Source organism: Pempheris klunzingeri, chromosome 13, assembly GCF_042242105.1.
Source record: "Pempheris klunzingeri isolate RE-2024b chromosome 13, fPemKlu1.hap1, whole genome shotgun sequence".
Taxonomy (NCBI): Eukaryota; Metazoa; Chordata; class Actinopteri; order Acropomatiformes; family Pempheridae; genus Pempheris; species Pempheris klunzingeri.
In genome coordinates, this window is record NC_092024.1 from 19,563,600 (window position 1) to 19,590,873 (window position 27,274).

Genomic DNA, 27,274 nt, shown 5'->3' on the forward strand with positions numbered 1-27,274 from the left:
CATGTACAGGCTCAGGTCGGCCATCTTGGCTTCATCTTGTGTTGGTCCACTGTTGCCCGGCAACCGCTGTACGGAAATGACAGAGTTGCACCAGGCAGCCGCAGCGGGGGATTTCGATCAAGTTGAGGCGATTCTGGCGCAAAACAAATGCAATCCCAACCAGAGAGACATCGACTGGAGCTACAAGACACCTCTTCACTGGGCAGCAGCCAAAGGTAACGTTAGCTGGGGGCTCGGTGGGAATTCACCGCTCCTGACGCACCTGCAGGTCCTAAATGCCACTACACCAACAGCGAGTACATAAAGGCTGTGAAACATAACGCTGCTGCTCCTCCCTCTGGGGTGTTCATCTTACATTGACTGTAGCCAGCTGCTCCTGCCTCAAATCATGTATTTGTGCTGCACAGTTTGACGACAAGGTCTCCAAATTCAAGACATGGCTATTACCATTTATAAATGGTTATACCATTATGCCTTTAATAAATGGTTATACTATTTATTAAAGGCAAGGCACAGTTTTACATGATCTGAATTGAGCTGCCTTTGCTTTGCCTGTGATTTGGTGTTTAAACTAAACTTGCAGTAAAGCATCAGAAAACCTCAGTAATATTCAGTGTTAGTCTATTTATTTAAAGACCTTTCACTCAATTTGGGATTGGGATTTCTGCCAGTCTTCCAGAGTATTGTTTGAAGTTTTCAATTGGTCTAATATTGGGGCTTTAGGGCTTTAACCATTAAGCCTTTAACTATTTTAGCTATTTTAATTATCAATTATTTGATGGAATTGATTATTGAGAGGTTATTTCATAAAATGTCAGAAAATCTTCCCAGGGGCCAGCAAGTCATCTTCAGATGTATTGTTCTACCATATTGATCTATCAACATTTGTTTTTAACAGACTAGATTAAAGAAAATCACTAGATTCTTAAATGCATGGGTCAGATCACACTGTGATGCCTTTTGCACAGGACATACAGAAACAGTCAGGGTCCTCATTGAGCATGGAGCCAGGCCGTCTCTGAGGACAGAGTATGGATGGTCTCCTGCACACTTTGCTGCAGAGTCCGGCCGGCTGGCTGTGCTGCGTTTGCTGCACTCCCTCCATGCGCCTATCGACAAGGAGGACTGCTGCGGAGACAAACCAGCACGGGTAGCTGAAATATATGGACACCACGACTGCGTTCGATTCCTTAAAAAGTATGAAATGAAGCCCAGTTTTACACATTCTTCCACCACTGATTTTATTTCATTCAGTGAATCAAACCCCCTTGGGTATCACACACTTAATTGGACTTTTCTTTCAAATACACATCCCAATAACCTCATAGAGTAATTTAATGCAGCAGTTAAACGAGTAAATTGCTCTGTTTCTGTGTGTTGCAGAGCAGAAATTGAGTGCCAGGCATACCGCAAGATGGCAGCCCAAAAAGGGATTTCAATGGATGACACAGACGAGGAGTGGGCCGAACACAGCAAAGAAAATGAAGAAAACGGGATCTCTAAAAGCCACACTCAGACGTAGGCCTAACTCATCTTTACAAAACAAAGTGTGTGACATCCCGGCAGTTTCTCAGGTGACAGTGTTTCTGTGGCGTTTCAGTGCTTTAGTATCAATGAAAAACACAATATACAGTACTGTTCCAGCCACTTTTGACATTAATATGTAAATATTTAAAGTAACAAACAAAGAATACAATTTAGATTTACAGATATCTACCAAAGAAACATCCCAGCATTGTATACAGTGATCAGATACAGTGAACTTGTATCAAAGGTGATAAATCAAAATACACGACAAAAAAGTAATTACAAAAGAGAGTAAATGTAGCTTAATATGCTATAATCTGTGGTTTTTATGTGTAAAATGTAGTTTGTTTTGATTTAAGAGTGCAAATATCTGAGAAGACCTTCACTTTTTCCAAGTTGAGTCTGACTTTGTGGAGCTGTCAGTTGTCGATGATGGAGCCTGGAGAGCCGAGGAGGTAGAAAATTAATTAATAGTCATTATGGTATTTTGCACATTTTTTACATAAACCCAGTTTGGTGCACTTACATTGTGTTTTAGACGGTTCAGCAGTGCTTCACAGACCTGTCAAAATTGGATTAAGACATTTTTTATCAATATTTATATTGTGATATAGATTTTGGGTCATATTAATAATGGTCAGTCCTAGTCAGAGGTGCAACAGACTTGAAACCTTCAACCAGAGAATTTGGTAAAACTCTCATGTTCACCCTGGTGTTAGGTTAGCTTTAAAGTTTTTCCCCCCTCCCAGTATTCCTCAGATAGCCTTATCCATATCGATTTATGTTGTTGAAAATGTGGCTGCTTTGTATTCTGGTCTATTGAGGCTACTTGGTTTGGTTGTCATAATAGCACCATGGTGATTCATGGTACCTGCTGATGCTTTAAATACTCAAAATGTTTTCCGCTGGCCTACTACCCACATAGCACAATACCAGCCAACAATTTTGACTTAAAGCTGCAAGATGATTCAAGTTGGCATTTTCTTTAAAGATGTTAAAGTACCTTACCTGTTTGTCCCCCAGACATGTGGTTAACAAAATGAACAACCCCTGCAAATGAAAAGACAGAGGTCACTGAGCAAGAAAGCCGTCTTCTGGTCCAGATATTAAGTTGAAGATTATATTGTTCATACCTGGAATGCGTTCAGTAGAGTAAAGGCATAATTGACTATGTAGGCCATGATTCCATATGTGAGGTCAAGAAGCATTAAAGCAAACCCAAAAATCCAAGTCACACCGAAGATTGGAGTCAGAAGAACAACTATCCTAATGACAGCTATGGCATCCTTTTTTTCCTGGCCATGAGATGGTACGGTATTCTTAGGGTGATTCAAAAGCTTCATGATTACCACTGCCATGGAAAACACATTGAAGACAACAATTATACCTACTGGTATGACAAACGTATAGATAGACCCTTTCATAACCCCAGAATAAACCAGCCAACAGGTCTCCCTGGAGAAATACCAGCCTTCGGCACCGCCCTTGTTGGCAATAAACGTGATGGCCACAATAAGCAGAGGACACACGTAGCCCAGGACTACTGAGAGCTTCAGGCAGGTTTTCTTGCCCCCCTTATGAAACGGGAACACCATTTGATGAAGAATTGTGCTGCTCAGACACAACATCCAAAAGAACATGGACAGGTAACAGAACTGCTTTACCACCACAAAGGTCTTACACCAGATGTCTGACAAACGCTGTGGCCCAGAAGATGCTAGAAAGCAGCAATCTGCAACGAGCAGACACATAGAAATGTTTACTTGGGCAGTGTGGCGTAAATATGAATTATCTTGCTTAACTACAGCACTCCAGACGATCATTTCTATAAGAAGGCTGATAGTCAGCGATGCGATTGATACAGCCAGTCCAACGTAGGTTATCTCATTTATCCACTTGATGTCCTTGGCATGCTTTGACATGAGGATAGCAAACGAGGACAAATGTTTGCAAATGCAGCGTCCCTCATCAGAAGGACCAGCCCATTCGCAGTAACGAGATGACCAGTCTCTGGTGACGTTGTCCCATGTGACACAAGTCATCAAAACATTGCGAGGCCTTTTCTTGAGCAATTTGAAGTTAATGTCAACATTAACTGAATCCAGTTGTTTCTTTTCAGTAGTTGTCGACACAACAATGCTGTTAGGTTCAGACTCGCTATTGTTGCTGGGCAAATACTTCTCCAGTTCTTTAAACCCGGCTGTTTTTACTCTTCCTGGGTCTGAACCAGTAAGAGCGACCTTGACGTCGAACACTGTGTTGTCACATTGTGATTCCTGTGAGCAACTGGATGCGGCTACCTCTATATTTTTTTTTTTATTTACACTTGTTATGTTTGTCATCTCAATTAATTGCTCAACAGAACTCAGAAATCTCTCCGCCACTGATACATTGCCGTTGTCAGCTTTTGATTTCCATGAGTTAGCAAGAGACTCATCAAGCAAACTGCTGGATGATTCCAGAAAGTCCTGAAAAGAAAGAAGCTTGTTGTTAACTGAGAAATTAAATACACCCTGTCTGTTAAAAGTTAGAAAAAGCCTTATGAAAGAATATATGAATACCTGGAAAATACATCTATTTGACAGTACACTGAACATTGGCAGCTTAAAGTTATAATCCTTAAGATTTCAGTCCCAGTTGATTTTACGACATCTGTGATTTCAGTTCAATACTACAGCAAAAAGTTGTTGAGCAGCTACTTTGTCAGATATACAACATACGGGCAATTGGTGAAACTGTTCAAATGTTGTTTTGATTAAGAAGTGAGTAAATAATCTGCCCTTTTCTATCGTGCCAACTAGGGTTTTTCCAGCAAAGCGTATTAAATTAATTATCCGAGTGAATGGGAAGGGAGTTAAATTACTCCTCACCTGCTGTTGGATCAGGTGGAGGAGGATTGCAGTTAAATGAATTAATCACAGTTTAACCACATTCTTAAAAAATGTTTTTTGCCAGTCGAAATTGAAATTCACACCTCTTACTATGATACTGCTTTGCCCACAAGCAGCTAATGGTCATGTATGGTTTCATATGAAGGCCCCAAATCAAATTTGATTGGATGCACAAATGTAACTGAAAATCTTCATTAGTAAATCTTTTTATGTTTAACAGGAGAGAAATAGAAATAGGACTAGAACTTGGAAAATACATGTTTCATTTCACTGTCTTTAAAGATGTGCAGACACTTCAGTCACTTCAGCTGGTCCTTATTGTTTCATTACTTCCTGCAATATTTACAAATGAAATGGTCTTGTTTTGTAGTCGCATTTTTGATGCAATAATTGTGGCTACCTTGGTGACAAACTCATTGAATTTCCTGCAGCTTCTGCACAGTAAAAGTTAGTAATCCGACTGTTTAAGCACCTATTATTGTCAACAGGAGTGAGAATAAACATCTTGAATCTTGAAACACTATTATTCTCCAGTTGAACACTTTTAATGTGACGCAGCAGCAGGAAAGGTTCGGTTTGCAGGTTCGCCGTGTTGTGAGGTGAGTAAAACAGTTAACAGCGAGGCAGTTATCAATGAGATAAGACAATGCTGGATTACATACATGCCTTGCAATTTGAGGCACAGGAAAGGTGAATTCCACCAATAACAGTGAAAATGACAAAATGAGGAGGACATTACTGACTGTAAATATACTGAAAGGCTATTTTCGATAAAAAATACAGACCATGAATAGTATCAAAAAGATTGATTTCATGAAAATCGTAAGGATTATAACATTAAATAAAAAAATGTGTAATTCCTTTATTCTTCTATATCAATTAAAATTCATATTCATAAAGATAATAAAAGATTTTGTAATACTTGCATCCGCTACTGGGTCATCTGGAAGTTGGATTGGCTTTTCGCTCAGAGTGAAGAGTACGTAAACAGATGCATTTATATTGGAAAAACTGTTGATAGTATTTGTGCGATTAGTGACCTTCTGAAGTTCAGAAAATGTCTGTGCAGCATTGTCATCTGCTGAGCCAAGTCCAATGTCAACAACCTGTAACAAAAGGATGATTTGTGGATGATTTATAAACCATCAGCTATTACAAAGGATTTAATTTCCAATATCATTTTGAAATACGTCTCTCTGGCCAAAGTATAAAACAGGTGGTTACTTTCACATGCTGCTTTATATTCTGCTAATATAAGAGTCACTTTTCTATCAAATGATCGGGATCTCATTTTATAAAAGTTAGGCTTACACTTGCAGTTTGCAGCACACTGTTCAGGTTCCAGTTCACACAGTCTGAAACTTCTGGTTCCCATGTCGCTTTTTGGGGGCTGAAACAATTATTCAATTAACTGATTAGTTGATGAACAGAAAATTGTAAACTAATATATTTATTAATTAGTCATTTTGAGTTATTCGCTCAAAAAACGCCTAAAATTCATTGGTTAAATTGAATATTTCCAAAATGTCTTTGTCTTCTGTGACAGTAAACTGAACATCTTTGGGTTCTGGATGGTTGTTATGACAAGACATGACATTTTTCACTATTTTTAGATAAAATAAAAACAATTAATTGATTGATTATCTGCAAAATAATCTGCAGATTATTTGCCAATAAAATTAATCTGTCCTACCCTGCTTTGCATTTTCTCTCTCTTTGTCCAGCTGCGTTCTTGCATTTTAACACAGCTGAGAATCCAGCTTTGGTGTCCATCCAGTCACCTTCAGCTTCACAGTATTGTTCAGTTTCTGTTTTGGAGAAAAATTAAATAAAATGAAATGAAATTCTGTTGGAGCATGTGAAGATTTCTTCATGAACCATACTCGCTGTGTCCAAAATCACTCCTTCATTCACTTATTCAGTATTCCCTACATCAGGGGTCCCTACCACCGACCACTCCACTCTTGATCTGTGAAACAATATTCTTAACTCAACTTTTTACTATTCATTTTCATATCTAATTTATTTTATTTTATTTTCTTACTCTTGGCCTGTCTCTGCTGATGTAATGTGTGAATTGCCACATGAGAATCAATAAATATTATTTTATCTTATTTTAGATGATATTTTCCAGAACTTTTGGCCCTTTCCCACAGCCTTTTCCAGTGACCACATGCACATCACCCCTTCTTTCCAACTGAACAAGTTCAATTCACTGAAGAAAGCTTTGGGATATGGTAAAAAGCTCAGCAAACAGCTGAGAAGTAAAACCTTGATTATAGAGCATTTTATCACAGGTCACTTATTTTGCTTAGTTTGCAACCTGTGATATGTGGTTCCCAGAATACATCGCTTTACTTTGAAGGGTCACGACTGAGGAAGCCATGCCCTCACACTCAAATAAAATGGCAAAAATCAAATATATTGCTAACAAATGTGGAGTGGTGTTGGACAAAGCCAATGTTTTCTTGCAACATATTACTAAAATACTGAAAAATAAAAAATACAACACCAAAACATACCATTTATGATATTGATATCAATATAATTACTTCCGTTTTGATTGCACCTGTTAGTAAAAGTGCATGTTAGACGTATTGTCTGCATTGCTGGGTCACAGGAAGCATATGCAAGAGCTCGGTAAACTGTAGGACCTGTAAGGAACACACATATGCATGTCTTGTATTTTCATACCAAGTTTGCACAAGAATTTGAAATAAATGAGCAAAGAAGATGAACACAAGAAAATGTACGTACCAGATCCTTTTTTTTGGTTTAAGTTTGTGTGCTGGCTTTCCCATGTCACTTTATAACTTTCACTGCTATTGCCTATCTCACATGAGACTTTTATTTCCAATACATCTGAACTTTTTCTGCAGCGTGGATATTTTTGATCTGCGGTGATGTAGATGTTTGGAATGGGGCATACATCCATCATGGCGCTGGCTTTGTGACATATAGAGCATGAATTGCTGACTTGACAGTATGCACATGTGTACTCTCCTAAGAAAGCAAAATAGAGATGAGACAAAAAATGTGACAACACAACATCTCCATGTTAAGGGCAGGTATGAAACCTTTTTAGAGAACCGGTTTTGACGTATTTGTTTAAATTCTCATCACAGCTGGAAAGCAGTAAATAAATCAAACATTTTGACAAAAAACAAGAAAGAGGAAAAACTGGTATCTGTGACTGTCAGAGGCCTGTAATAATGAAATGATAAAACGGCCGACCTGTCTGCGTACATACATACCTCCCATACCAGTCAACATTTGAGCTGCACTTACCCAACTTGAAGCACACACCTACAGAACAGAATAACAACAGAGGGCCGTACCTCTCAAATTGTCATTTATCAAGTTAACCAATAGCCATGGAGCTAACTCCTTAGCACAAAGCACAGCCTCTGAGCAAACTGAGCAGTAACTTTGAGCTTTTGACAACTTCTGCTAGGATTCCTATGGCTAGTACTGTCAAATATTTATCTTTGATTAAATAATGTTTACATTTCTCTATGCTGTGCTGTTTTAGATAGCATTGTCGTATGGGTCAGCTGTTCACAAAGACTGATGAAATACCGCAGTTAAGTTACAGATGCTCGCTCTGGAGCCACAAAGGCTTTATACAACATTTTTCACTTAATACAGCGTTACTGAAGCAAACGTACCTGCCCAGAGTTCTGTTACGTATTTAAGTTTGACTTCGGTCTCCAGTGTTACTATTGACACCTCTGACACTGTGCCATTAGTTATCTCATATTTTTCACCCTTTCTTTTCAGCTGCCATGTTGGTAGGGCTTTCAAGTTCTCCTTTACTGTGCATTTCAGTATCCTGCTTTTGGAGTTGTAAGGCACAGGGTTAGGTGGCATGCTTAAATTGACAAAACCTGCAAAAAGAAAGAGTTGAATCAGTGTAGAAACTGCAGATAAGCAACATCTTAAAGCTTAAAGCTGTAACAAAATAATTATTTTATAATTATTATGTCATGTGCTCCTTCTTTATGACACTAAATGAAATTATTAATTTCTTTCCGTGGCAATTGCCTTCTCAGTGCCACTGAACAGTGTTGAGTTCCATCATTGTGAATGATACAAAGTGATGACACCAAAAACACCTATATAACATTCTTAAAGTCATTTTGGGGGTCATTTTGAACCCCAAATAGGTAAAGATAAGGCCCAGGTTTAAAAATATCAAAGTTATCCTTTCAGTTGTTAGAATTCATCCTCTGAGCACCATGAATATTTGTACTGAATTTCATGGTAATCCATCCAGTAGTTGTAGTGTACAGTTCACTTAAGAGAACCAAAAATGGTTCAACGCCATTCATGTTTAATCAAAGACCAAATGTAAGGAGGACAAACAATAACTCAATCCAGGTTCAAAACAAATCAACAGTTCAACAGTCTAACAGTATAGATACAAATACCTGTAGTGTTCAAACTAAGTGGTTGTGACAGATTGGCACTCAGCGATTTAGATTTTTTCATCAGATCTTCTGGCTTGACATTTTCAGCAATGGTCAGTTCAAAGTCTGCGTTGATGCCTCCATTCCTTCAGTGAAGAAAGAATACAGATTTTAGTCACATTCTGAAAACTATTACAAAATATTGATTTTATGGAAAACGAAGGAAGGTACCTGCAACTAAGTGTTAAGGTGTTAAATCCCCTCAAAGTGCTGTACACCGCTTTCATCTGAAAGGCAACAGCTATTAACGCTCAATAATTTTATCAGTATATTCTTTGCAAATGACAATACCTACACCAATTACATTATTCCTGATCTAATAAAGGTAAAAATTAATAATATACTGTTTTTTCATAAATATCCACTTTTACCTTTTTTAGTAATTTAGTAATACACGATTCTTTCTCAGAGATTTTTCGGCTCAGACCGCTGGAAATGACAGATCCACTGACAGTAACTGTGAGGACAAAAGTTGTCAAGTTTTAGGACACTTGCATGCTAGAAATGCTCAAATACACAGACATTTATACACAACGCAAAAATGACCAAATACCTGTGGTGTCTGAAATACACTTTACAGTAGAGTTCTTGGCGAAGGTGCACTTTGTGTTGGCACAACATGTCTGATTAGATTCGCAAACTTTATCACTCCATTTGTAGTGCTGCTTGCATTCGCACTCTTTGCGATCCATGACATCCCGACAAACTGATTAGAAGATAAGCATAATAGTTTTACTAATAATCCATAATCGACCATAACATGCAGATGATTTGAAATATTAAAAATATTTACTTGTTGTCTGTTTAAGGTCATCAACAACCATCTGGGAGTTTCCCACCAAAGGGTTAAGCATCAGCTCAGTTATGTTTTGCATTACATTGTGGTCTATTGTCAGCGTGGCATAATACATTTGTGTTGAATTGCCTGAAAGACAATGTAAATGTGATACATGTCAAAATGTCACATACACTGCATCTGTTTAAGAACAATCGTTCATGAAGAACAAATTATCATTTTGAACCTCAGAATCCAAATAATATTACCTTGTCCAGTAGCCTTTAAAAAGTCAAGAGAAAATCTGTCAGTTTAATGAAATTTAATGTTGCAGTTTTTAATTTGGACATCTAGTGCGTAATTTTATGTCACTGGCATACCTGATGAAAGTTTAGTCCCAGGATGTAAAGAAATATGAAGAGCCACATCCTGTCATTGCAAATAATAACTGACATGGCAGTTTGAGTTAGACAAAGCTTCCTCCAACTTTGATGTTGTCTTGAAATTGAGTTAAAAACAAAAAAGAAATGTCAATCTGTTTTAAAATCAATCAATCAATCAATCAATCATCTATCTATCTAACATTCTACAATGTAGTTGTAAGCTGGTAAGTGTTTATTAATGTATTTGTTAACAACAGTAACTCCTCCTGAGTGCAGTTATAAGTGGGGGTTGCAGTATAAGAAGATACTAAATTGATAGATAATAAATGACAGTTATGAATACATGGTTAAAAAACACTGAGCATTAACAAATACTTAAAATGGTTACTTTTACTTTTCAATTTCATAATGTAATAATAGATGCTCAGTTGAGAAGTTTAAATGATTCTATTATGTATTTCTTACTTCTTTCCTGTTCACCAGTTTATGAACAATTTGATGTGGTTTACTGTTGTTCTATAACAGCTACTCCCACCCTGTCAGACTAAATGGCCTGATAGATTACACTGAATTCCTGAGATGAAAAAAACAACAAAAAAAGCATATGACATTCACGTTTTTTTTTTACAAGATTATCAAAGTTACAAAAAGATTGAATTCACATATCTGCTATTCTCTGGAATTTGTGAAATCTATCTAATGTTGTTCTATAAAACTAGGTTCCAAAAAATAATCAATAAAGATATATTGTCTGACCTGTTTTCTTTGGTTTGTATCAGTGAACCATCACAACAGCGTGTCACGATGTTAGAAGAACCCGTCTGTGTCCTCAAATGACAGCAGGAGGAAACAAAAAGCACAAGACCAGTTGCAGGTAAGTATGCAAAGCAAAACGAGAAGCTATGCAGCTGATTTGAAAATTATTGTTCATGGTGTTTGTACAATGAAAATATTTATGAGGTGGCTCAAAACAAAGTGTCATATGATATGAGTTCATACTTCCATGTTGAAGACATCGAAACAACGATGCAGAATTATTACATTTTCACAAGGATTATTACTCAATGAAAGAATTAGTGTAATACACCTGCCTTCTGACATTTACTTTGAAAGGAAAAGGTGTATGTCAGCCTTTTACCTTCAGAAAGGTCCAATTTTATGATGTCAGATCGATGTCACATCTACTAAGTGGATATGCTGCAGGTGAAAGTCCAAAAATATACAGTGTATGAGAAGAAACCTTGAATGAGATACTTCGATATATTTCAGGTTCATAGAAGCAGTCTGACGAAAATTTATAATTTGTTGTACAAAAAATGAAAAAAGGCCTTATACTTAACTTTTTGTGAGTAACATTGCACTCACATGGGTGATTAAATATAAACTATAAAATACTCCATTACAAACTGGGTCTACAACCAAATTGTTAAATGTGTGCTTGTCAGGTTGCTGTACCTCTGTCTGATGGAGGCTCATCACTGATCACACTTAAGGAAAACGGTCAGTCCAGCCTGTAATCATCATAAGCCGTCATAACACTTAAAATAAACATTATGGAAATACTGAAATAGCAACACATAGCTGGGAGACTTCTTCTTTTTTTAACTGTCACATGCACATGAAAGTAGTGAAGTACAATATTTCCATCAAACTGTACGAAATGAAGAATAAAACTAAATAAAATTAGTACAGTGCACGAGTAAATATACTAAATATATACTCTATAGCATCTTTCATTAGACCCATTCTGTCTGGTAAACGCCAAAAACACTCCAAACCCTGAGTTTGTAATGCTTTGTTATAAATTTCAGTATGAGCAGTACGAACCACAAATCAGCATCAGTACCAAAAGTCAGTTTCTATAAAGTCAACAGTCGGAAAATTCAAGTAAGACAAAACAATGCAAAAGTATATCTACAAAATATTTAATCCTTCTTAGAAAAAGGGTTTTTCTGTGATTCATGTGCAGTAGAAATAAAATTCACTCATACATTCTTAAGAAGTGAGGCACTATGAACTCACCACAGTGTGACACAGGACCATTCATACAGCTGCATTGAGCTAAACAACACTCTGTACCAGTGTAAAGCATTTCAGTTCCTCTAAAATTCAATGGACACCCAGTAATTTTCAGAAAACAGTACAATGCAGGGTGTCTTTTTTTTTTTTTTTTTTACACACGCACATAGTCAACTGAATGTGACCCAGTGATGACCTGAAGCTGACAAACACTGTGTGTAGATCAAACTTGGGTTCCCATAACAGGCTCGGTAAACAAGAATGATCTTTCAGCTCCGTCTCTGTAGGGATCCTTTCTGTAATGTTGTCAGACACTTTGAATAACAACCTGAGCCCATCAGAGGCAAAAACAAGCACCTGTAGTGGATGTACTCTGATCTGGCGCATTGCCACAAAGGATTACATTACAGCCATTATAGCTTATTCCCTGCCCATCCTCTGCTGCCGGCTGAGGCGATCTACTGGACCAGTTCCAAAAGGCTTTTGTACCTCATTCATTAAAACCCCCAAATATGAAAAAAAAAACAGGCCCAGGTTTAAAAATAGCTGTGATCCTTTGAAAAAGACAAACAAAACACAATCTGAACTGCTGACTGAACTTTGTTTAGCTTTGATGCAGCACAGTGCAAATTTAAATTACGTCCATCATGAAGCAAACACAACAAAATAAGAAATACATGTGTATTTTTCAGTCTAAGTGCTTTTTGTAAAGTCTTTTGAACCGTTTTCCAGCCAGAGGTGAAACTGTGGCATCACACCGCTGTTTCATGCTCCACATAGGGTGTGTGAGCCTCAGGAAGAAAACTGTCTGTCTCTCCCTGTGACGGTCCATCCTCTGCTGGGAAGGCCAGCCCGTTGCTGTCTTTGTGGTGGTGATGCCGCCTTTCTTGTTCTGAAAGCTATACGAATAATTAAAAAGACAATTAAAAAGGTACAAATAGAAGGACGGAAGATATTATGTATTTTTTAAACCTGAGCAGTGCAGGTCGCTGTGGACTTAAAACAGAGGACTACGGCCATGCTAGCAGCTCTGTGAGGCAGGTGTAGTGTCTATCATATTCTCCATTACACATCTCAACATAGCTACTAACATGATTATATATTGAATGTATTTTTTGGTGGGAATCATGTTTTAGGGAGTTTCAAATGCATCTCTGTAGTTAAACGTCATAATTTTACTTACCGTCTGCCCCAGAGGAGTGACACAGCAGAGCTTCTTTTTGAGGTGTTCAGGTATAAAACAAAGCAGTTTCCCCAACAAGGGATAGATTGTGCCTGGTGTCACATCTTCTTCTTTCATAGGGCCTAAATAAAAAACCCGTGTATTTAAAAGTTTTTTGAAAGGCTCAGGATTATACAGAGCACGTGTACATGGAAGAACACGCCTACCTGTGAGAAAGCTGATGATCAGGCCTATAAGAATGACCGTGAAGCAGTTGAACGCACTGTACCACATGTAGGACAATGAATAAAACCTCCTCAGTCCGGAAGGCCGGCTGAAGAACAACGGGAGACGATTAACTTGAGAAACGGGCACAGTAAAAACAGAACACAGCGTGCCGTCAGTGATACCTCAGAGTAACGTTGCTGAGTGCGGTCTGAATGGCAGCAGTCATGTTCTCCGAGAGCGGGACGGCCCTGCAGTCGGCCGGCAGCAGCCTCGTGCTGGAGCTGTGGGTGACGATGCTCCCGATGCCGATCCAGAAAGACATAGTCAGACCTGCCCCCAGGCCTGCCACCGCTCCCTGGTTGCAACAGGAAACCAAATACTTAACACAGGCAATAAACACAGCTTGACTGACTGTATTGTGAAAAGGACACAATAACAAGCTTTTCTTTATTACCTACATGCTTGTTGTTTAAATTAGGAATTATTGTTATTATGAAGCAGGCCTGGTTTCCACTGTAGTGTTCTCTAGTTCGGATGTAACTGATGCTTTGGCAGCATTTGTGCATCACAGCTAAACCCCACCTATGGCTTCCTCATAGGACGCTGAGTGGTCCGAACCACTGTGGTTCGGCAACAAGTGCATAATTTGGAGTTCACATGTGACCGTGATGTCGTGATTCGAGTGGCCTCGCAAGGTAAATGACGCACAGGAGAGGCAACCAGTACCAGTTGTTGACCCTTTCAACTGGACTCTGGCACAAGGAACAGCTCGAGCACAAATACAGGATAGCAGGGCAGTGTTCAGGGTCAACAACTAATTTTGAAAGGCAAATATTCTGAGCTAAGTATGAAAATATGTGCTTAATGATTAACATGTCCCAGAACTACAGACTCATGGCAAACAAGATATAAAAGATGTAATGCCTGCCACAAAATGCTTTTATTACTGACAACGTTTCCATGTGTGTGTCAGGCATTAAGCCTTTTTTGTAATGTAAAGTAATTTTGGCTAATTTCTTGTGAAATACTGAACCAATCCTCGAGTCTCTAAAACAAACTTAAAACAAACCAGTTGAGAAGGAAAAGCCTGATAGTTAGATGTATTGAGAAAGATAATAATTGAGATCATGATTGTTTTGACCAAAATAAGCACAGCAGTAGTAGAGCAACATGTTATACTGTGTATTATCTCATGACTAGTTACACGAGAGATGTCACTGATGAGGTTCAACTTACAGTGGAGTTGGCCCACGGGAAGAACATCCCGAGACAAAACAGACCGAGAATAGGACCCCCAACCATACCGAAGATTTTCAAAGCTACCTGAAGTTTAGATGTAACAACAGTCAATGCAAATTTAGCGAGAAATCATGGTTTAGCAAGAAATGTTGATTATTTGATCACACAACCTGTGAGCTTACCTGCAGAACTGAATCACCCATCAGGTGGGTCAGATAGGCCATGGCCAGACACAGCAGCCCATAGGACATAGCTTGTTGAGACAAGAGACAAATGTGTCACAAGTATGCAGCTCTGTTTCGGGGATTACTACATTTCTGGTTTCAGAGAGCTAACCTAAGGCTTTGGACAGCAGGGTTGCTCTTGCCTCTGTCATGGCGGGGAAATTTGGTTTGATGAGGTCTTCCATTGTTACAGTGGCCAAAGAGTTAAAAGCAGAAGAGATGGTGCTGCACAGGAAAAGCAAACAACATACATACGGTTACAGCCATCTTTAAAGGTCCCATATGATGCAAACATAAATGTGTGCCTAGAGCCTACCAAACTATGTGAACTATGTGATTGTAAACTCTTTGTCTCCTGCTCCATCTTTCAGTAACTGTGTGTGAAAACACACCATGTAGATTTCGCTCCCTTTGTGATGTCATAAGGGGATCTGTTGATCATGCGACCTCCTCCAGCCCTTAAGCAGGCCGACTGTCCCCACCGCTGAAAACCGCCAATCCACCATGCCATTGTTTTTTCCTCACTAACTAATGAACAGCTCCTGGTAACACCAATGGCGCGTTTCCACTAGCACTACTTGGCCCTACTCGACTCGACTCGACTCGGTTGTGTTTCCATTACAGTAGCGGGCAGGGTTGTCATGGCAAGGCGGGCCGAAACTCCGGTAGTGTAATTTGTATATGGCACAAACAAACACAACTAAGGACTTGGAGCGTTTGGTTTGCGTGTATCCGTTTACCTCGTTCACAGAAATAATAAAAACGCCCGGTCTCTGTTTCCGGGGTTTTAAAAACGGCGGGTTTGATTCTTGTGAACGAGTCGCTCTCATGACTCCGCTCCCTGGCCAATCAGTGGCCTGCAGTATGTTGACGTCACATTCACAGCTCGACTCAGCTCGCTTGGAACCCCGGCAGAGGAAATACTATATTATATATTATATATAAATTACTAAACTACCAAATCATCACATTTCACAGTTGAATTTGATACAAAATACTGACTGTAAACTGTTATGATTTTAAAATGATTTCATTGCTTCCGCTATCAGAACTGCACCTATAACAACAGTCTGTTATACAGAAATAACAGGCCATAATTGACCATGAAATTATTCAGCACAAGCTAATTTCTCCTCCTCCTCATGTTGTCTTTTTGAGGACTTACTTCCACTTGAGTCAGTATAATTATAAAGTGACAATTCTTTTGCTTAAGTACTGTTTTTGTTACTTTATCCACCACAGGGTATTGATGTGTCGACATATATATGTACAAGTCTCACTTGTGATCTTGCTGGGACTGACAGAGTTATGGGCTGACGGTGGGGAAAGTCTCGTACCTGAGCGCTGCGCTGAATAAACACGCAACAAACAGTCCAGGCAGTCCAGGCAGACCTTGCAGCATATCCATCACAAAGTATATCACCATCTGTGGAAACATGTTCCAACCTTCAGTTTGGTTTGCATATTAGCCACCAGAAATGTTAATCTTTTCACTGTAAAGTCCCACACAGACAGCAAATTTGCATAACGAGCCCCAGCTTTCAAGCATGCAAATACTTGTACTGCAGTGGCGTTTCTGTTAAATCTATGAGCGCTGGAGGATTCTACATAACTCTGCCTGAACTAAACTTAGAAGCTAATCTCTTGAAATCAAGAGAATTAAAATTTTTCCCCAAATGTGAAGCAGATGATTCAGCTGATAAAAAAGGGCAAGTAACACGGAAACTCACAGCATCCCTTGACGAGGTGGCCAGCTTGTCTGAGTGATCCTTTCCACAGTAACGTGCAAACATGACCAGTCCCATCACACAGCTTAAAGCCAAAGCCAGCTGCAGGGAGGGAAACACCATGTAGCAAGACCTGCAGAGAGGCAGAAACGTAGTGGAAGTAGTCATTTCCAGCGTCATCTTTTGATAGGGATGCTTTTAATTCATTTTTAAAAGAATTGTGACTGTGATATGTACTAAAAATTTGATATTTTACAGTTGAACAAGACAAAGAATTTAGAGCCATGGTACTCAGACACATGCTTTGAGCTATACGCTAATTTTAACATGGCCATAATGACAATGTTAAGTCGCTCAAGGGATCGCCATGTTATTGATAATTATCTGCTTTTAGCTGCTATCAGTCTGGACCAAACTGGTAGACCAACCGACTGACAGACTGACCTTGTGTGTCTGTCTGTGTGTCAGTGCTCTCTAGTGGAAAAACTAATGGTGACATTGTTGACATCCACAGGTACATTTAGAACTAGTTCTTATTCGCAATACACAATCATTTGTATTCTAATTTTCTATCCTGAAAGCTGACAGAAGATTTAAGAGATTAATTTATTTTCCTTCACATTTTAGTGCATTTCCAGTCAATGTGAAAACCAAACTGTGGAAATCTTTACAGTCTGTGTACCTGACAGCTTCTTTCTCTGTGCGAGAGCTGAGATAACGTTGGACCTGAGCCTGGTTCACTCCGTACAGGGACAGCATGAGGAAGACGCCACCAACCCCCAGAGTCCAGAAGGTGTGTCTCTCTGTAGGATCTGGGTTTAGGCTGAACACAAGAGAAAGGATACAGTACAGAGGCAACACTTTAATACTTAAAAACAAACCACCACTTTAATTACAATCACTGTAATCTAAAGTGTAATAAATTAAACATGTGCACAAGAATTTATCTCCACATAGGTGCAAAGAAATAAGTGGACTGTGATGAATATACCTAGAAAAAAAAAAATATATATATATATATATATACACACACACACACACACACACACACACACACACACACACACCTTTTAGGATGAGTCATCCTGACCCAACTGTCTGAACAATTGAACCTGTATAACTGGTTCCACTGATTTAGTTCCTCACTGGTAAAAATTGTCGTTAGCTGCTTTGAGCATAACTCAAATAACCTTGCAGGGTTTTTTTGTTTTGTTTTTTACAATTGATTAAATGCATTTGTCAATACTTCCTTGCAGTTAGCACAGCAAATTCAGCCAAATTTGATTACATTTTTTTGACAGATAGAATAAGTGGAGGTTTCCATACGACACCTAAAGGGTTGTAATCTACATGAGACCGAAAGAAAATCTGCTTTCCAATGAATTAGGTCAGGAATCAGGCATTTGCAGAACTGATTCCAGCTTTAAAAAAAATACATCGTCGTGACAGATTCGTGTACAGATTTCCCCATCCGCTCCTTACACTGGTCGCTCTCTACCAAACTGCATTACGGACTCACTCGAGAGCAGAGATGCGGTTTCCTTCCCAGACTTTCCTCCAGACTTCAGACACTCCACCGGTTTGCTGCACTCCCACCACAATGACAGCCAGCTGCCCTGCAAACATCACAACAGTCTGAAAGACGTCTGTCCAGATGACAGCCTTCAAACCACCCTGTCAGGAGCAGACAAGACAAACAGCAATGAGTCTGATACATGCTAATGTATTCTTTATTCAAATACTTGATATGTGACTCAGTGAGCAGTCATAGCCTTTATATGTACTCTTATATTAATGCATTATAAGATACAGACTTTTCTACAAGTGATTTGTAACGTTTTTTTCTAAGACTAACACTTTTCTTAGATTAAATATGCTGCATTTCATTTTTGATAAAGGGTCAGAAATCCAAAAAGAACATTAAAAACATTTAAATGTTCAGTTAAGCTGTATGAAAATCACCTTTCATATATTTCATAATCCATATGTATCAGCAAATTTGTCATAACAAAATTTGATGATTTTGTTGGTCTGTTCTGCACACGTGACTTCTACTGCGTGTCTGTCTGTCCCGGGAGAGGAAACCTTCCTCTGGTGAGGAAAATTGTCATTTTTGATTTTGGGTCGCATATAAATAAAATTTGACTAGACTTGACTTGACCTTAAGTAACTCACCATTGTTGTGTACAGTGTGCACACTAGTCCAGTGGCCAGCACTGCTCCCCATACTTCAAATCCAGTAACTGAAAGAAAACATAGTGACACAATGAACCACACATCTCACCTCTTCAAAATCACCAAGTCAGATTAAAATATACAAACTTTTCGTACCTGCATTTAGTGCAAAGGCAGGAGTATACACGCAGACTCCCATATAGATAACCTGTAGCCCAGTGAAAGACAAATCAGAGACTATCCACATCATAAAAGGTGCATATAACTACGATCTTGAAGGCAATAAATAGATGCATCTCTTTTTATGGGAATGCACTTATCTTACCCACTGGATCAGTACCAAGGTGATAATGACCTTATTAAAGAAAAAGTTTGACATTTTGGGAAATGCCCTTATTTGCTTTCTTGCTGAGGTTTAAATTAAAAGATTGAAACCATATTTTTGGCAAAATGTCCACCTTCCATTAAGCTGAGAGTAAAAGGAGACAGGACCTTCAGTAAAAAATAGTTTCTTCTTCAATGTCAAAATTCTGTGTTTCTGTCATCAAACAACATTTTACTGGGAGAGTAAAGTCTAATTGGTGCATCCCTACTTTATTATGTGAAGTGTTGCACGCACCGTCTGGAAGATGAAGGTCAAAGTTGCACAGATTCGCACAGCTTTGTTGAAGCGCAGTTCAAGATACTGTGAGACAAAACAACATGAGAACTGTGGGTCACAGAGGATACACACCATCAATATGAACTCATTTCAATCCGACCGTAAAAGTCAAACCTCTCTATCATACCTGGTAAGCGCTGGAGAGCCGCAGTCTGTACAACACAGGAATGAAAACATGAGCAGGAATGAAGAGGCCCAGAATGTAGGCACAGCCGATGAACCAGTACTGAGTACCGTGAGTGTAGATTTCTGCTGGCACGCCTATGATCGCCACAGCGGACTGGAATGAGGCGATGAGCGACAAAGAAACAGGAAGACAGTGCATGCTCCGGTCTGCCATCAAGAACTCCTGCGTGGTGCGCTGACGGCCACCTGAGAGAGCGTGGTACAGCCCGATGCCCATAGAGGCAGCGAGCAGGACCCCAAATATCACATAGTCCACAACCGTGAAGTGCTTCTGGTCGTACGGGTCCATCTTGATTGTCTTTAAATCTCAGCTGCAGCTGGAGAAGATTCGGTTTTCCTGCAGTCGCACATTCAGACAGAGGGGACACGTCTTTGTCCACACCCATCAGTCAGGAGAGTTCAGCAGCCTTGAAATTAAAAACACTGATTAAGCATAAGTCTGTGTGTGAGAGGGTACACTTTTCTGACGTTTAGTCACAATCATCCAAAGCTGCAGCCTGATGTGTAACTCTACTACTTTTTATCATAAACAAAGCACTTTGCTACCTACACAGCCACTGTACCCTCCTCATGCCCTGGATTCATCTGAGCTGTTTTTTTTTTTTTTACAGATTTCTCTTCCTTCCCAAACAGACAGACAGAAGGTGAAATCACTACCGTCACCTAAGCTGAAAAGTGCAGCAGAGAAACATGAGACATGCTGCAGTCTGTGGAGTGAGACTGGACAAACTGGTGTTGACAAAGCGAGGACACACAACCTCTGTGTCAACTTTCCCCTGCTTGTGCTGATCCAAAAATATGGACTACTGGTTTGGAAATGGGAGGTCCAAAGAGGAGGAGCCGCCTGCTGCCTTTGTGGGTTTTGAAGGTCAAAAACAACCAATACTGCCAGCCATGTGGAGACAGGGAAAATTATTCAGAATAATTTTTATACAAATTATGTTTGTATGAAATGTTTTATTTAATCACATCATAAATCCAAGAGGACACAAATAATTCGAGCTGAAACAAACAGTCCCTTAATCAATTGAAATACATTTAATCAGCAGCTATTTTGATAGTTGCATGATTTTACTTTTGAGTCATTCTTTTTATTTCCTTGTAACAAGTGCATTTGTACAGCACAGTCCCATGATTGGAGACACAGCACAGGAATAAATGCCTTAAAAGGGCGGCCCATGAATTTCAGCATCCTATAAATGTTCACACATAGTTCCTATGAACAGGGAATGAATAGAGACATTCGTCCACAAACAGAGAAAATGAATAAAAATAAAAATGATGCTCACAGACTGTTATTATATTCTTCTTTGAGTAATTTTTCAAGAAAAAATGCCAAAACATTTGCAACACGTGAGAAGCTGCTTCTCACGTGAGAGGATTTGCTGCATTTCTTTGTTTTGTGTGAAAATAAACTGAATATCTTTGGGGTTTGGACTGTTAAATGTCTTGTTATATGATCAACAGCCCCAAACCCCAAGATGCTCGGTTTACAGTGATATAAAACTGAACACAAAGTACAATAAGGTCTCTATAAACTGATCTGATTAGTACTACAGAAGCTGGTAATGTGAGAATATTAAAGTAACTTTGAAGACAATGCAACTTTCTTAATTATAAATAACTAATGGTTCTCATTCAAATGTGGACTGTGTAGGGAAATTAATCACCCAATGACTCAAATCTCTGACAACAGCTGCTTACTTCGATATGATATGAATATGTGGGGAAACAAACAGGAAAACAATAATATCATAGGTCTGAGGATGAAATGTAGTGAGAAGGATATGGACACAGGAAATGACATTACTGACCGACCTTTACACGCGGTTATCTGGGGTGAGGCTCACTGTCAATGACTCCATGCTGTTTACTGACACATTGAAGAGCGCTGCGTTAGTTAAAAACAACTTGTTTGAATGTCGATATGCCTAAAAACAAGGACGCTGGAAAAACACGAAGGGTGCACTACTAGACGATGAAATCTCATGGTTTTATCTGTGCATATATGTGCAAAAAGTGTTAGATTAACCTACCACATGGCTAATCTCCCCTGGTTCATGGTCCATGTGATCACAAATTGTTTTGACTCAGCTTCCGGGGTTGGCGCTGTGGGCGTGGCCAAACGTGATGACGCATCCGCCGCCAAAATCAAAATATCCGTCACTTGTGGCGAATATTTTTTATTTGAGAATCTGACATCGTTTAGTAAGCACAAAATAAAGAAAGAAACACGTAGGAAACATGGAGGGAGCGACTACGAAAGGTAACTCAGGCCGTTGAAGGCTGGCTCACTTGCTATTCACTGCTAGCTAGCTTGTAAAGGAGTTTGTTGTTGTTAGCTAATGCTAACAGCGGTTAGCTACATCTTTCACCTCAGTTAATGGCCACATTCATTCACATTCACTTTCTCGTTCAATCCGCAGGTGTTTTGAGTCATTTGACTCTGCTTGAAGCTCAGGCGAGAAGCCGCAAGACTCAACCTCAGCAGCCGAGTCGAGTGAAGGAGCTGAAGGCTAAAGTCGAAGCGCTGAGGACGCAGAGAGACCAGCTGAAGGCGGAGATAGAGACACACAAGGTGGGAAAAGTCTGACTTAAACAGGTTATGTGTGCCTAGCTAAAGTTTAAAGTAGGATAAGATAGTGCTTTATTTATCCTGAATGAAATTATTGTGCAGCAGTTGAATTATAAAGCAGAAAAAGTGCAAATATTCACAAAATAGGGTTAGTAAAAATTTGTAAAATGTAACACACACATGATGTCATGATAACATTAACCTATAAAACATCATGTATAACAGTAAAACATTTGACTGCACAATGAGCACTTTAACTTTTGATACTTTGAGTAAATGTTTCTGATTTTCTAATTTTACTTAATGTATTGAATGCAGGAGTATTTCTGCTTCACCGTGATGTTAACATAACGTTTATTGATCCCTCAGTGGGGAAAGTTTGCTGTTACAGTTATGTTGCCCTTGTACTCAAAACCAGGTCAACACCTGGTTTGGTGTTGAAGAACCTGTCTAGTCTGCACAGAGCCCAGACCCCTCAACCTCACCAAACATCACTAGCCAGCCTTACTAATGTTTCAAATCCCTGCCTCCAGGAGTAGTGTTTCAAAAGTGCTGAAGCAGCTGACTGACCTGAAAAACTCACCCTGTGTATGATTTGTTTATGAAGTTGCACTTGACTGATTTGTTGGTGCTGGTTTCTCGTCCTGCAACAGAATCTCCAGAAAATGAGGGCATCTCTGGACGGACGGCGTACACACGAAGAAGAAGAGGAGGAAATGGATGAAGACTCAGAGAACTCACAACTACTGCGGCTGATGGCCAGACATACACAAGTGGAAGATCTTCTGCATGCTCATCGCATCATCGGTATCCACTATAAGTTGTTTTATTCACACATTTATTATAAATTTGACAGTGCTGTCCTCATATACATCTCAGATTCTTTATCAATGTATCTTAATCCTCTCTTTTCACCCTCTCTCACTGATCTCTCACCAGGTGGGTACAACGTCATAAAGACGCATCAAGGTAAAGGAGTGTGTGTGTCTCTTGCCACAGCCTATGACGACGTCTACTTAGAAACCTACAACCTGGAGATGGACCTGAAGCCAAAGCTGAGGATTATTCGTCATAACATTCCCCCATTCATCCCCTTGAACAGCCTGGTTGAACAGAGCAACATGCAGACGGACACGAGGACTTTTCTGGAAACTCTCAGCCAACATCTCAACGCCTTCACCGGCCGCAAGCAGCAGTTGAAGCTTGTGAAGGTGCCAGACTTTATTTTATTTATTTATTTTTGTGCGGTTGTGAAGGTCCTGGTGTGACCTCAACCTTGAATATAAAACAAATAGACTGAAGTGGGTTTGTGTCAAGAAAAGCATAGAAAGTAGCCCAAATTACATTTAACATTGTTTAAATGGTACTGCATCAGCTGTTAGTTTACATATTTTTAATTTATTACAACAATAAAAGGGGCCTAACCCAGTGTGGATTTTGTTACTTATACGTTATACATTTTTCTTCAGATAAGTATCAAGCTGATATTAATTAACCAACTGTGAAAGTAGTTGTTTATGAAAAAATACCAACATGTCACTAGTTCTGTCTTTCCAAATGTTAATATTTCGTGGTTTTCTTAGTAATCTGTGGCAGCTAACTAAATATCTGGGTTTTGTATTTCTGACTGAGAAATTGCAATGGGCATTTGGTAAGGGATTAATTGATTTAATCATGAAATACAATACACTAAAAGTGTTGCTTTGGTTAACAGTAAAAGAAGACAAAGAGTCAAATATACATAAAACATAGCCTATAAAACATTTATCTGCTGCAATTTCTTTCAAACAACCGTACTGTTTATGATATTAATAGATCTGTGATAAGCCACCACTGGCCATGTTATGATGCTGAACATTAAAAAAAATGCTGATTTTTGCACAATTTTAAAAAAAAAAAAAAAAAAAAAACAAGCGAGAAATGAAATTATTTTTTTGGATAATATTCAAGGCTCTGATAATCTCTCTGATAATATATAATTGATAATCTCTTCTATAATGATAGGAGCATTTATTATTGGTTCTGGTAGAATAACTTGCTGACCGTGTCCACCTCCTTGTTTACAGGAGCTCCATAAGTCTGTGGAAGTGATGGAGAGTAACGTTTTGTGTTCACTATTGGTGATGATGCTCACGGTGCCAAGAGAGAAGACGGCCGTTCTCTGCACGCTGGACTACACCGACCACAGCAAATGTCTCCCCACACGAGTCCACTTTGAAAGTGAAGGTAGGATTTTTACAGTGCAGAGCCATGTATCTGTATCTGTACCAATATAATCCATAACTGTCCTAATCCATTAGCCCTCTGGCCTGAAATTAATCAGCAACAAGTTTTATAACATTGAATATATCATTGAAGCGGTTTGTCAAGCAGAATTACCAGATAGTCTCTGGTTCCAGCCACTCAAATATGAGGATTGTCATCATTGTAAATGAAATATCAGCAAATCAGCAATTTTGTTTATAGTCTAATGAGTCCAGGTTTAAATCTGAAGAGTGAAACGTTGGGAGTAAAAGCAATCATGAAAACGATCCTTGCTGCCCTTCATCAGATTTACACATCAGTCTGTAGGATTTAGGGGGATCTTTTGGTAGAAATGGAGTATAATATTCTGATTTCAATAGTGTGTAACCATCTGAAACTAACTTTTGTTGCCTTCTAAGAGGATGAATTAAAACCCTGTTAGTTTTTTCAATAAGTTATTTCCTAATAATGTCAAATGATATATTGACATGTCGAGCCATACAGGGAAGGAATGCTTTGAAATAATACATCAAAATGTGTTGCGTCTGTACAAGAAACATCAAACTTAAGATAAGGCCTATGGTGATGCCTGTTCTATGAACATTCTCCTGTCGTATTTACCTTTTTTGCAGACCAGGAGCTTCCTAATTCTCCTGAGTGGAAGAAGAACTGCAGCCTACTCATGGAGACTCCTGTGCACAAAGCTTTGACAACCATGAGGAAGATGGGGAATATTATGTAATTTATTCAGAAATATTGAAAAAATATGTACAATAACCTTTATAATAAAACGCTGTTAGTTAAACTTGAGAGTAGAAACTCAAGTTCCTCTATGGAGATTCCACAGGTTGCATGTTGGTTTTTTCCTTCAGCTTTTCTACAAATGTCGTGACCCTCTTGTGTAAAGTTTCCCTCTGAAACTGCCTCAGCCTCTCCATTTCCTCTCGGGCTCTCTGCTGTTTTCTGGCCAGCTCTTTTTCCGATATTGAGTCAATAGTTGCGATGTTTTTCATCTGCATGAGAGACAGGCTGCTCTGGATGTTGCCCCTGTGTCTCACTGATCTGGTGGCTTTTACTGGTGCTGGTGGTGCTGAAATCGACCGACTCTGCTCCCCCGGTGCAGATCCGTGGTTGTATTCGAGCACATCACAGCGTGACAACGTTCTGCCGCCAGATGTTTGAAGACCTCTAAAGTGCCTCTCTGCATTATTGAGTTCTCTAATTTCCTCCATAGCGATGTTGACTGTGGCTTTGGGCTCGCAGACTTTCAACATCATGACTCTTCTGTGTTCGTTCTTCAGTGAGTCTCTTCTTTTTTGGAGCATTTTGCGAGTGTACCTGTACTGTTTCTCCAACATGCTGAGTTTATGCTGGAGATTCCTGTCCTCCTTTTGGTTCAACACTCTCAGCTCTCTCTGCAGCACATCAGTTCTTCTCAAACTTTGATCCATTGTGTACTAGAGGGAGAAATGTGTGTTTTTGAGTCATTTTCTTTCCCTTATTCAGTCACTTTGAAAAAAGAAAAGGAGTTAAAGTAAAGAACGTCATTTTTCTCACCTGATGTGCGCAGAGCTGTGTTTTAGACAGGTGTGTGTGCTGCTATGGCTGTCTCAGCAGTTGTAATATAATAGGCTATTATCTTAGAGGAACGGCGGATGGAACTGTTGGTCATTGTCTTCTGTCACATTCCTGATTCCTTACAGATTAAATTTCAAGATGCAGTCACGGGGTTTCTTGCAGGTTATACAGTCAACAACAGTGACTCACATGTTTTCTCTGTAACTTTTTGCAGATTAAGAGAATGATGGTACCATTATTTCTCACATGATGTTTCGCTGTTCAGGGCCTATACATTTTTTTTTAGGTTATGAATATTCATAATAATAAAAATTACATATAACACTTATAATAAATTACTAAAAAAGATATTTATTCCAGTTTTCTACAACAGGGGTGGTTACTTATTCATCATAGTAGTAGACTGCTACGTGTCCAAGAACTTCTCTTTAGTCTTATCGAAACAGTGTTTCTGAACAAGTATCAGATCTTTACAACATTGGTGCCGAGGGATTTCAGAACACATTTAGAAATTTTAGAAGCAAATTTACTATATTTTTCTGTTATATTTACTAATTTACATTACGTTATATTTTCCCTTCATTTTATTTCCTTTCTCGATGGTCTACATGACATTTATTCTCTGCTGAATCTTTTAGTTACTTGACTGAAAATGAATGTGCAACAATTCTGATGACTGTCTAAGTTGTTTTTAAGGAAAGGTTCTCTGGTTCCAGCATGAGAATATTTCCTGGTTTTCTTAGTAAACTGAATCTCTTTGGGTTTGGGACACCTGATGGGACAAAACAAGACAGGACATGAGGTTGACATCAGCTCTGAGAACTCGAAGTGCATTTTGTACCACTTACTGACGGCGTCAAAGTCACATGTCGCACGTTTGAAAACGTAAAGCTGTGACACAAGCACGCAGGTGCTCAATTCAAAGACTGTGGGAAAGCGAACACTTCAAACTCTTCACAAGTGTTTGAATTTTCTCGATCAGCTTATTAACACTAAAGTTATGAAGAGCCGAAGTCGCGCACTACAGCAGCTCTTCTACGCGTTAGAAGATGCTGAATCTGGGGAAGAAAGTTCTGATCCTGAGGAAGAAAGTGACTCCAGTTTCAGAGGATGAAGTGGATGCTGCACGTGAAGACGAACGAGAGCAGGTGTCCGCGCAGACCCCCGCTCCTCCAAAGATCCAACTAGTTCCTACTCGGATTTTGTGTTTC

General features: G+C 39.2%; 4 protein-coding genes across 5 annotated transcripts; 2 read left to right on the top strand and 2 right to left on the bottom strand.

Moving 5' to 3' along the window:
• Positions 1 to 76: 76 nt before the first annotated feature.
• Positions 77 to 1,522, top strand: LOC139212000 (ankyrin repeat domain-containing protein 66). The gene is made up of 3 exons (XM_070842441.1): positions 77 to 215; positions 969 to 1,197; positions 1,384 to 1,522. Exons 1-3 carry the CDS (start codon positions 77 to 79, stop codon positions 1,520 to 1,522), a joined length of 507 nt encoding a protein of 168 aa, XP_070698542.1.
• On the bottom strand, positions 1,258 to 10,878 carry adgrf3a (adhesion G protein-coupled receptor F3a). Its single transcript, XM_070842442.1, has 17 exons — positions 10,802 to 10,878; positions 10,043 to 10,160; positions 9,932 to 9,944; positions 9,681 to 9,818; positions 9,466 to 9,593; positions 9,059 to 9,114; positions 8,849 to 8,973; positions 8,087 to 8,305; positions 7,239 to 7,421; positions 6,941 to 7,072; positions 6,112 to 6,226; positions 5,730 to 5,808; positions 5,354 to 5,524; positions 2,661 to 4,040; positions 2,536 to 2,577; positions 2,054 to 2,089; positions 1,258 to 1,966 (listed from the first exon to the last, which is right to left on the bottom strand). The coding sequence occupies exons 2-17, from the start codon at positions 10,115 to 10,117 to the stop codon at positions 1,910 to 1,912; spliced, it is 2,949 nt and encodes a 982-aa protein (XP_070698543.1). The 5' UTR covers positions 10,118 to 10,160; positions 10,802 to 10,878; the 3' UTR covers positions 1,258 to 1,909.
• Positions 10,879 to 11,956: 1,078 nt separating this feature from the next.
• Positions 11,957 to 21,738, bottom strand: slc5a6b (solute carrier family 5 member 6). Of its 2 annotated transcripts, XM_070842014.1 has the most exons (17): positions 21,703 to 21,738; positions 21,485 to 21,539; positions 19,608 to 20,073; positions 19,439 to 19,504; positions 18,976 to 19,027; positions 18,820 to 18,887; positions 18,164 to 18,318; positions 17,327 to 17,467; positions 16,648 to 16,777; positions 16,255 to 16,343; positions 15,030 to 15,142; positions 14,876 to 14,946; positions 14,691 to 14,777; positions 13,637 to 13,809; positions 13,454 to 13,560; positions 13,248 to 13,369; positions 11,957 to 12,963 (listed from the first exon to the last, which is right to left on the bottom strand). In XM_070842014.1, exons 3-17 carry the CDS (start codon positions 19,953 to 19,955, stop codon positions 12,817 to 12,819), a joined length of 1,869 nt encoding a protein of 622 aa, XP_070698115.1. In that variant the 5' UTR covers positions 19,956 to 20,073; positions 21,485 to 21,539; positions 21,703 to 21,738; the 3' UTR covers positions 11,957 to 12,816. The 2 variants fall into 2 exon arrangements, with proteins under 2 accessions (XP_070698115.1, XP_070698114.1); XM_070842013.1 differs by lacking the exon at positions 21,703 to 21,738 and having other exon boundaries at positions 21,485 to 21,600.
• Positions 21,739 to 21,811: 73 nt separating this feature from the next.
• On the top strand, positions 21,812 to 25,322 carry cenpo (centromere protein O). Its single transcript, XM_070842893.1, has 6 exons — positions 21,812 to 21,932; positions 22,093 to 22,244; positions 22,895 to 23,048; positions 23,181 to 23,452; positions 24,308 to 24,467; positions 25,118 to 25,322. Exons 1-6 carry the CDS (start codon positions 21,911 to 21,913, stop codon positions 25,225 to 25,227), a joined length of 870 nt encoding a protein of 289 aa, XP_070698994.1. The 5' UTR covers positions 21,812 to 21,910; the 3' UTR covers positions 25,228 to 25,322.
• The last annotated feature ends 1,952 nt before the right edge of the window (positions 25,323 to 27,274 follow it).

Coding starts and splice junctions, on each gene's coding strand:
- LOC139212000 (XM_070842441.1), top strand. CDS start 77: ATGACAGAGTTGCACCAGGCAGCCGCAGCGGGGGATTTCGATCAAGTT. Junction 216..968: donor TCACTGGGCAGCAGCCAAAG/GTAACGTTAGCT, acceptor CCTTTTGCACAG/GACATACAGAAACAGTCAGG. Junction 1,198..1,383: donor TGCGTTCGATTCCTTAAAAA/GTATGAAATGAA, acceptor TGTGTGTTGCAG/AGCAGAAATTGAGTGCCAGG.
- adgrf3a (XM_070842442.1), bottom strand. CDS start 10,117: ATGTCAGTTATTATTTGCAATGACAGGATGTGGCTCTTCATATTTCTT. Junction 9,115..9,465: donor CCTTCGCCAAGAACTCTACT/GTAAAGTGTATT, acceptor GTTGCCTTTCAG/ATGAAAGCGGTGTACAGCAC. Junction 5,525..5,729: donor GTGTGCTGCAAACTGCAAGT/GTAAGCCTAACT, acceptor CTTTTGTTACAG/GTTGTTGACATTGGACTTGG.
- slc5a6b (XM_070842014.1), bottom strand. CDS start 19,955: ATGGACCCGTACGACCAGAAGCACTTCACGGTTGTGGACTATGTGATA. Junction 15,143..16,254: donor TTATTCAGCGCAGCGCTCAG/GTACGAGACTTT, acceptor TTTCCTGTGCAG/CACCATCTCTTCTGCTTTTA. Junction 13,810..14,690: donor TCCCGTGGGCCAACTCCACT/GTAAGTTGAACC, acceptor TGTTGCAACCAG/GGAGCGGTGGCAGGCCTGGG.
- cenpo (XM_070842893.1), top strand. CDS start 21,911: ATGGAGGGAGCGACTACGAAAG. Junction 22,245..22,894: donor CGGAGATAGAGACACACAAG/GTGGGAAAAGTC, acceptor GTCCTGCAACAG/AATCTCCAGAAAATGAGGGC. Junction 23,453..24,307: donor AGCAGTTGAAGCTTGTGAAG/GTGCCAGACTTT, acceptor CCTTGTTTACAG/GAGCTCCATAAGTCTGTGGA.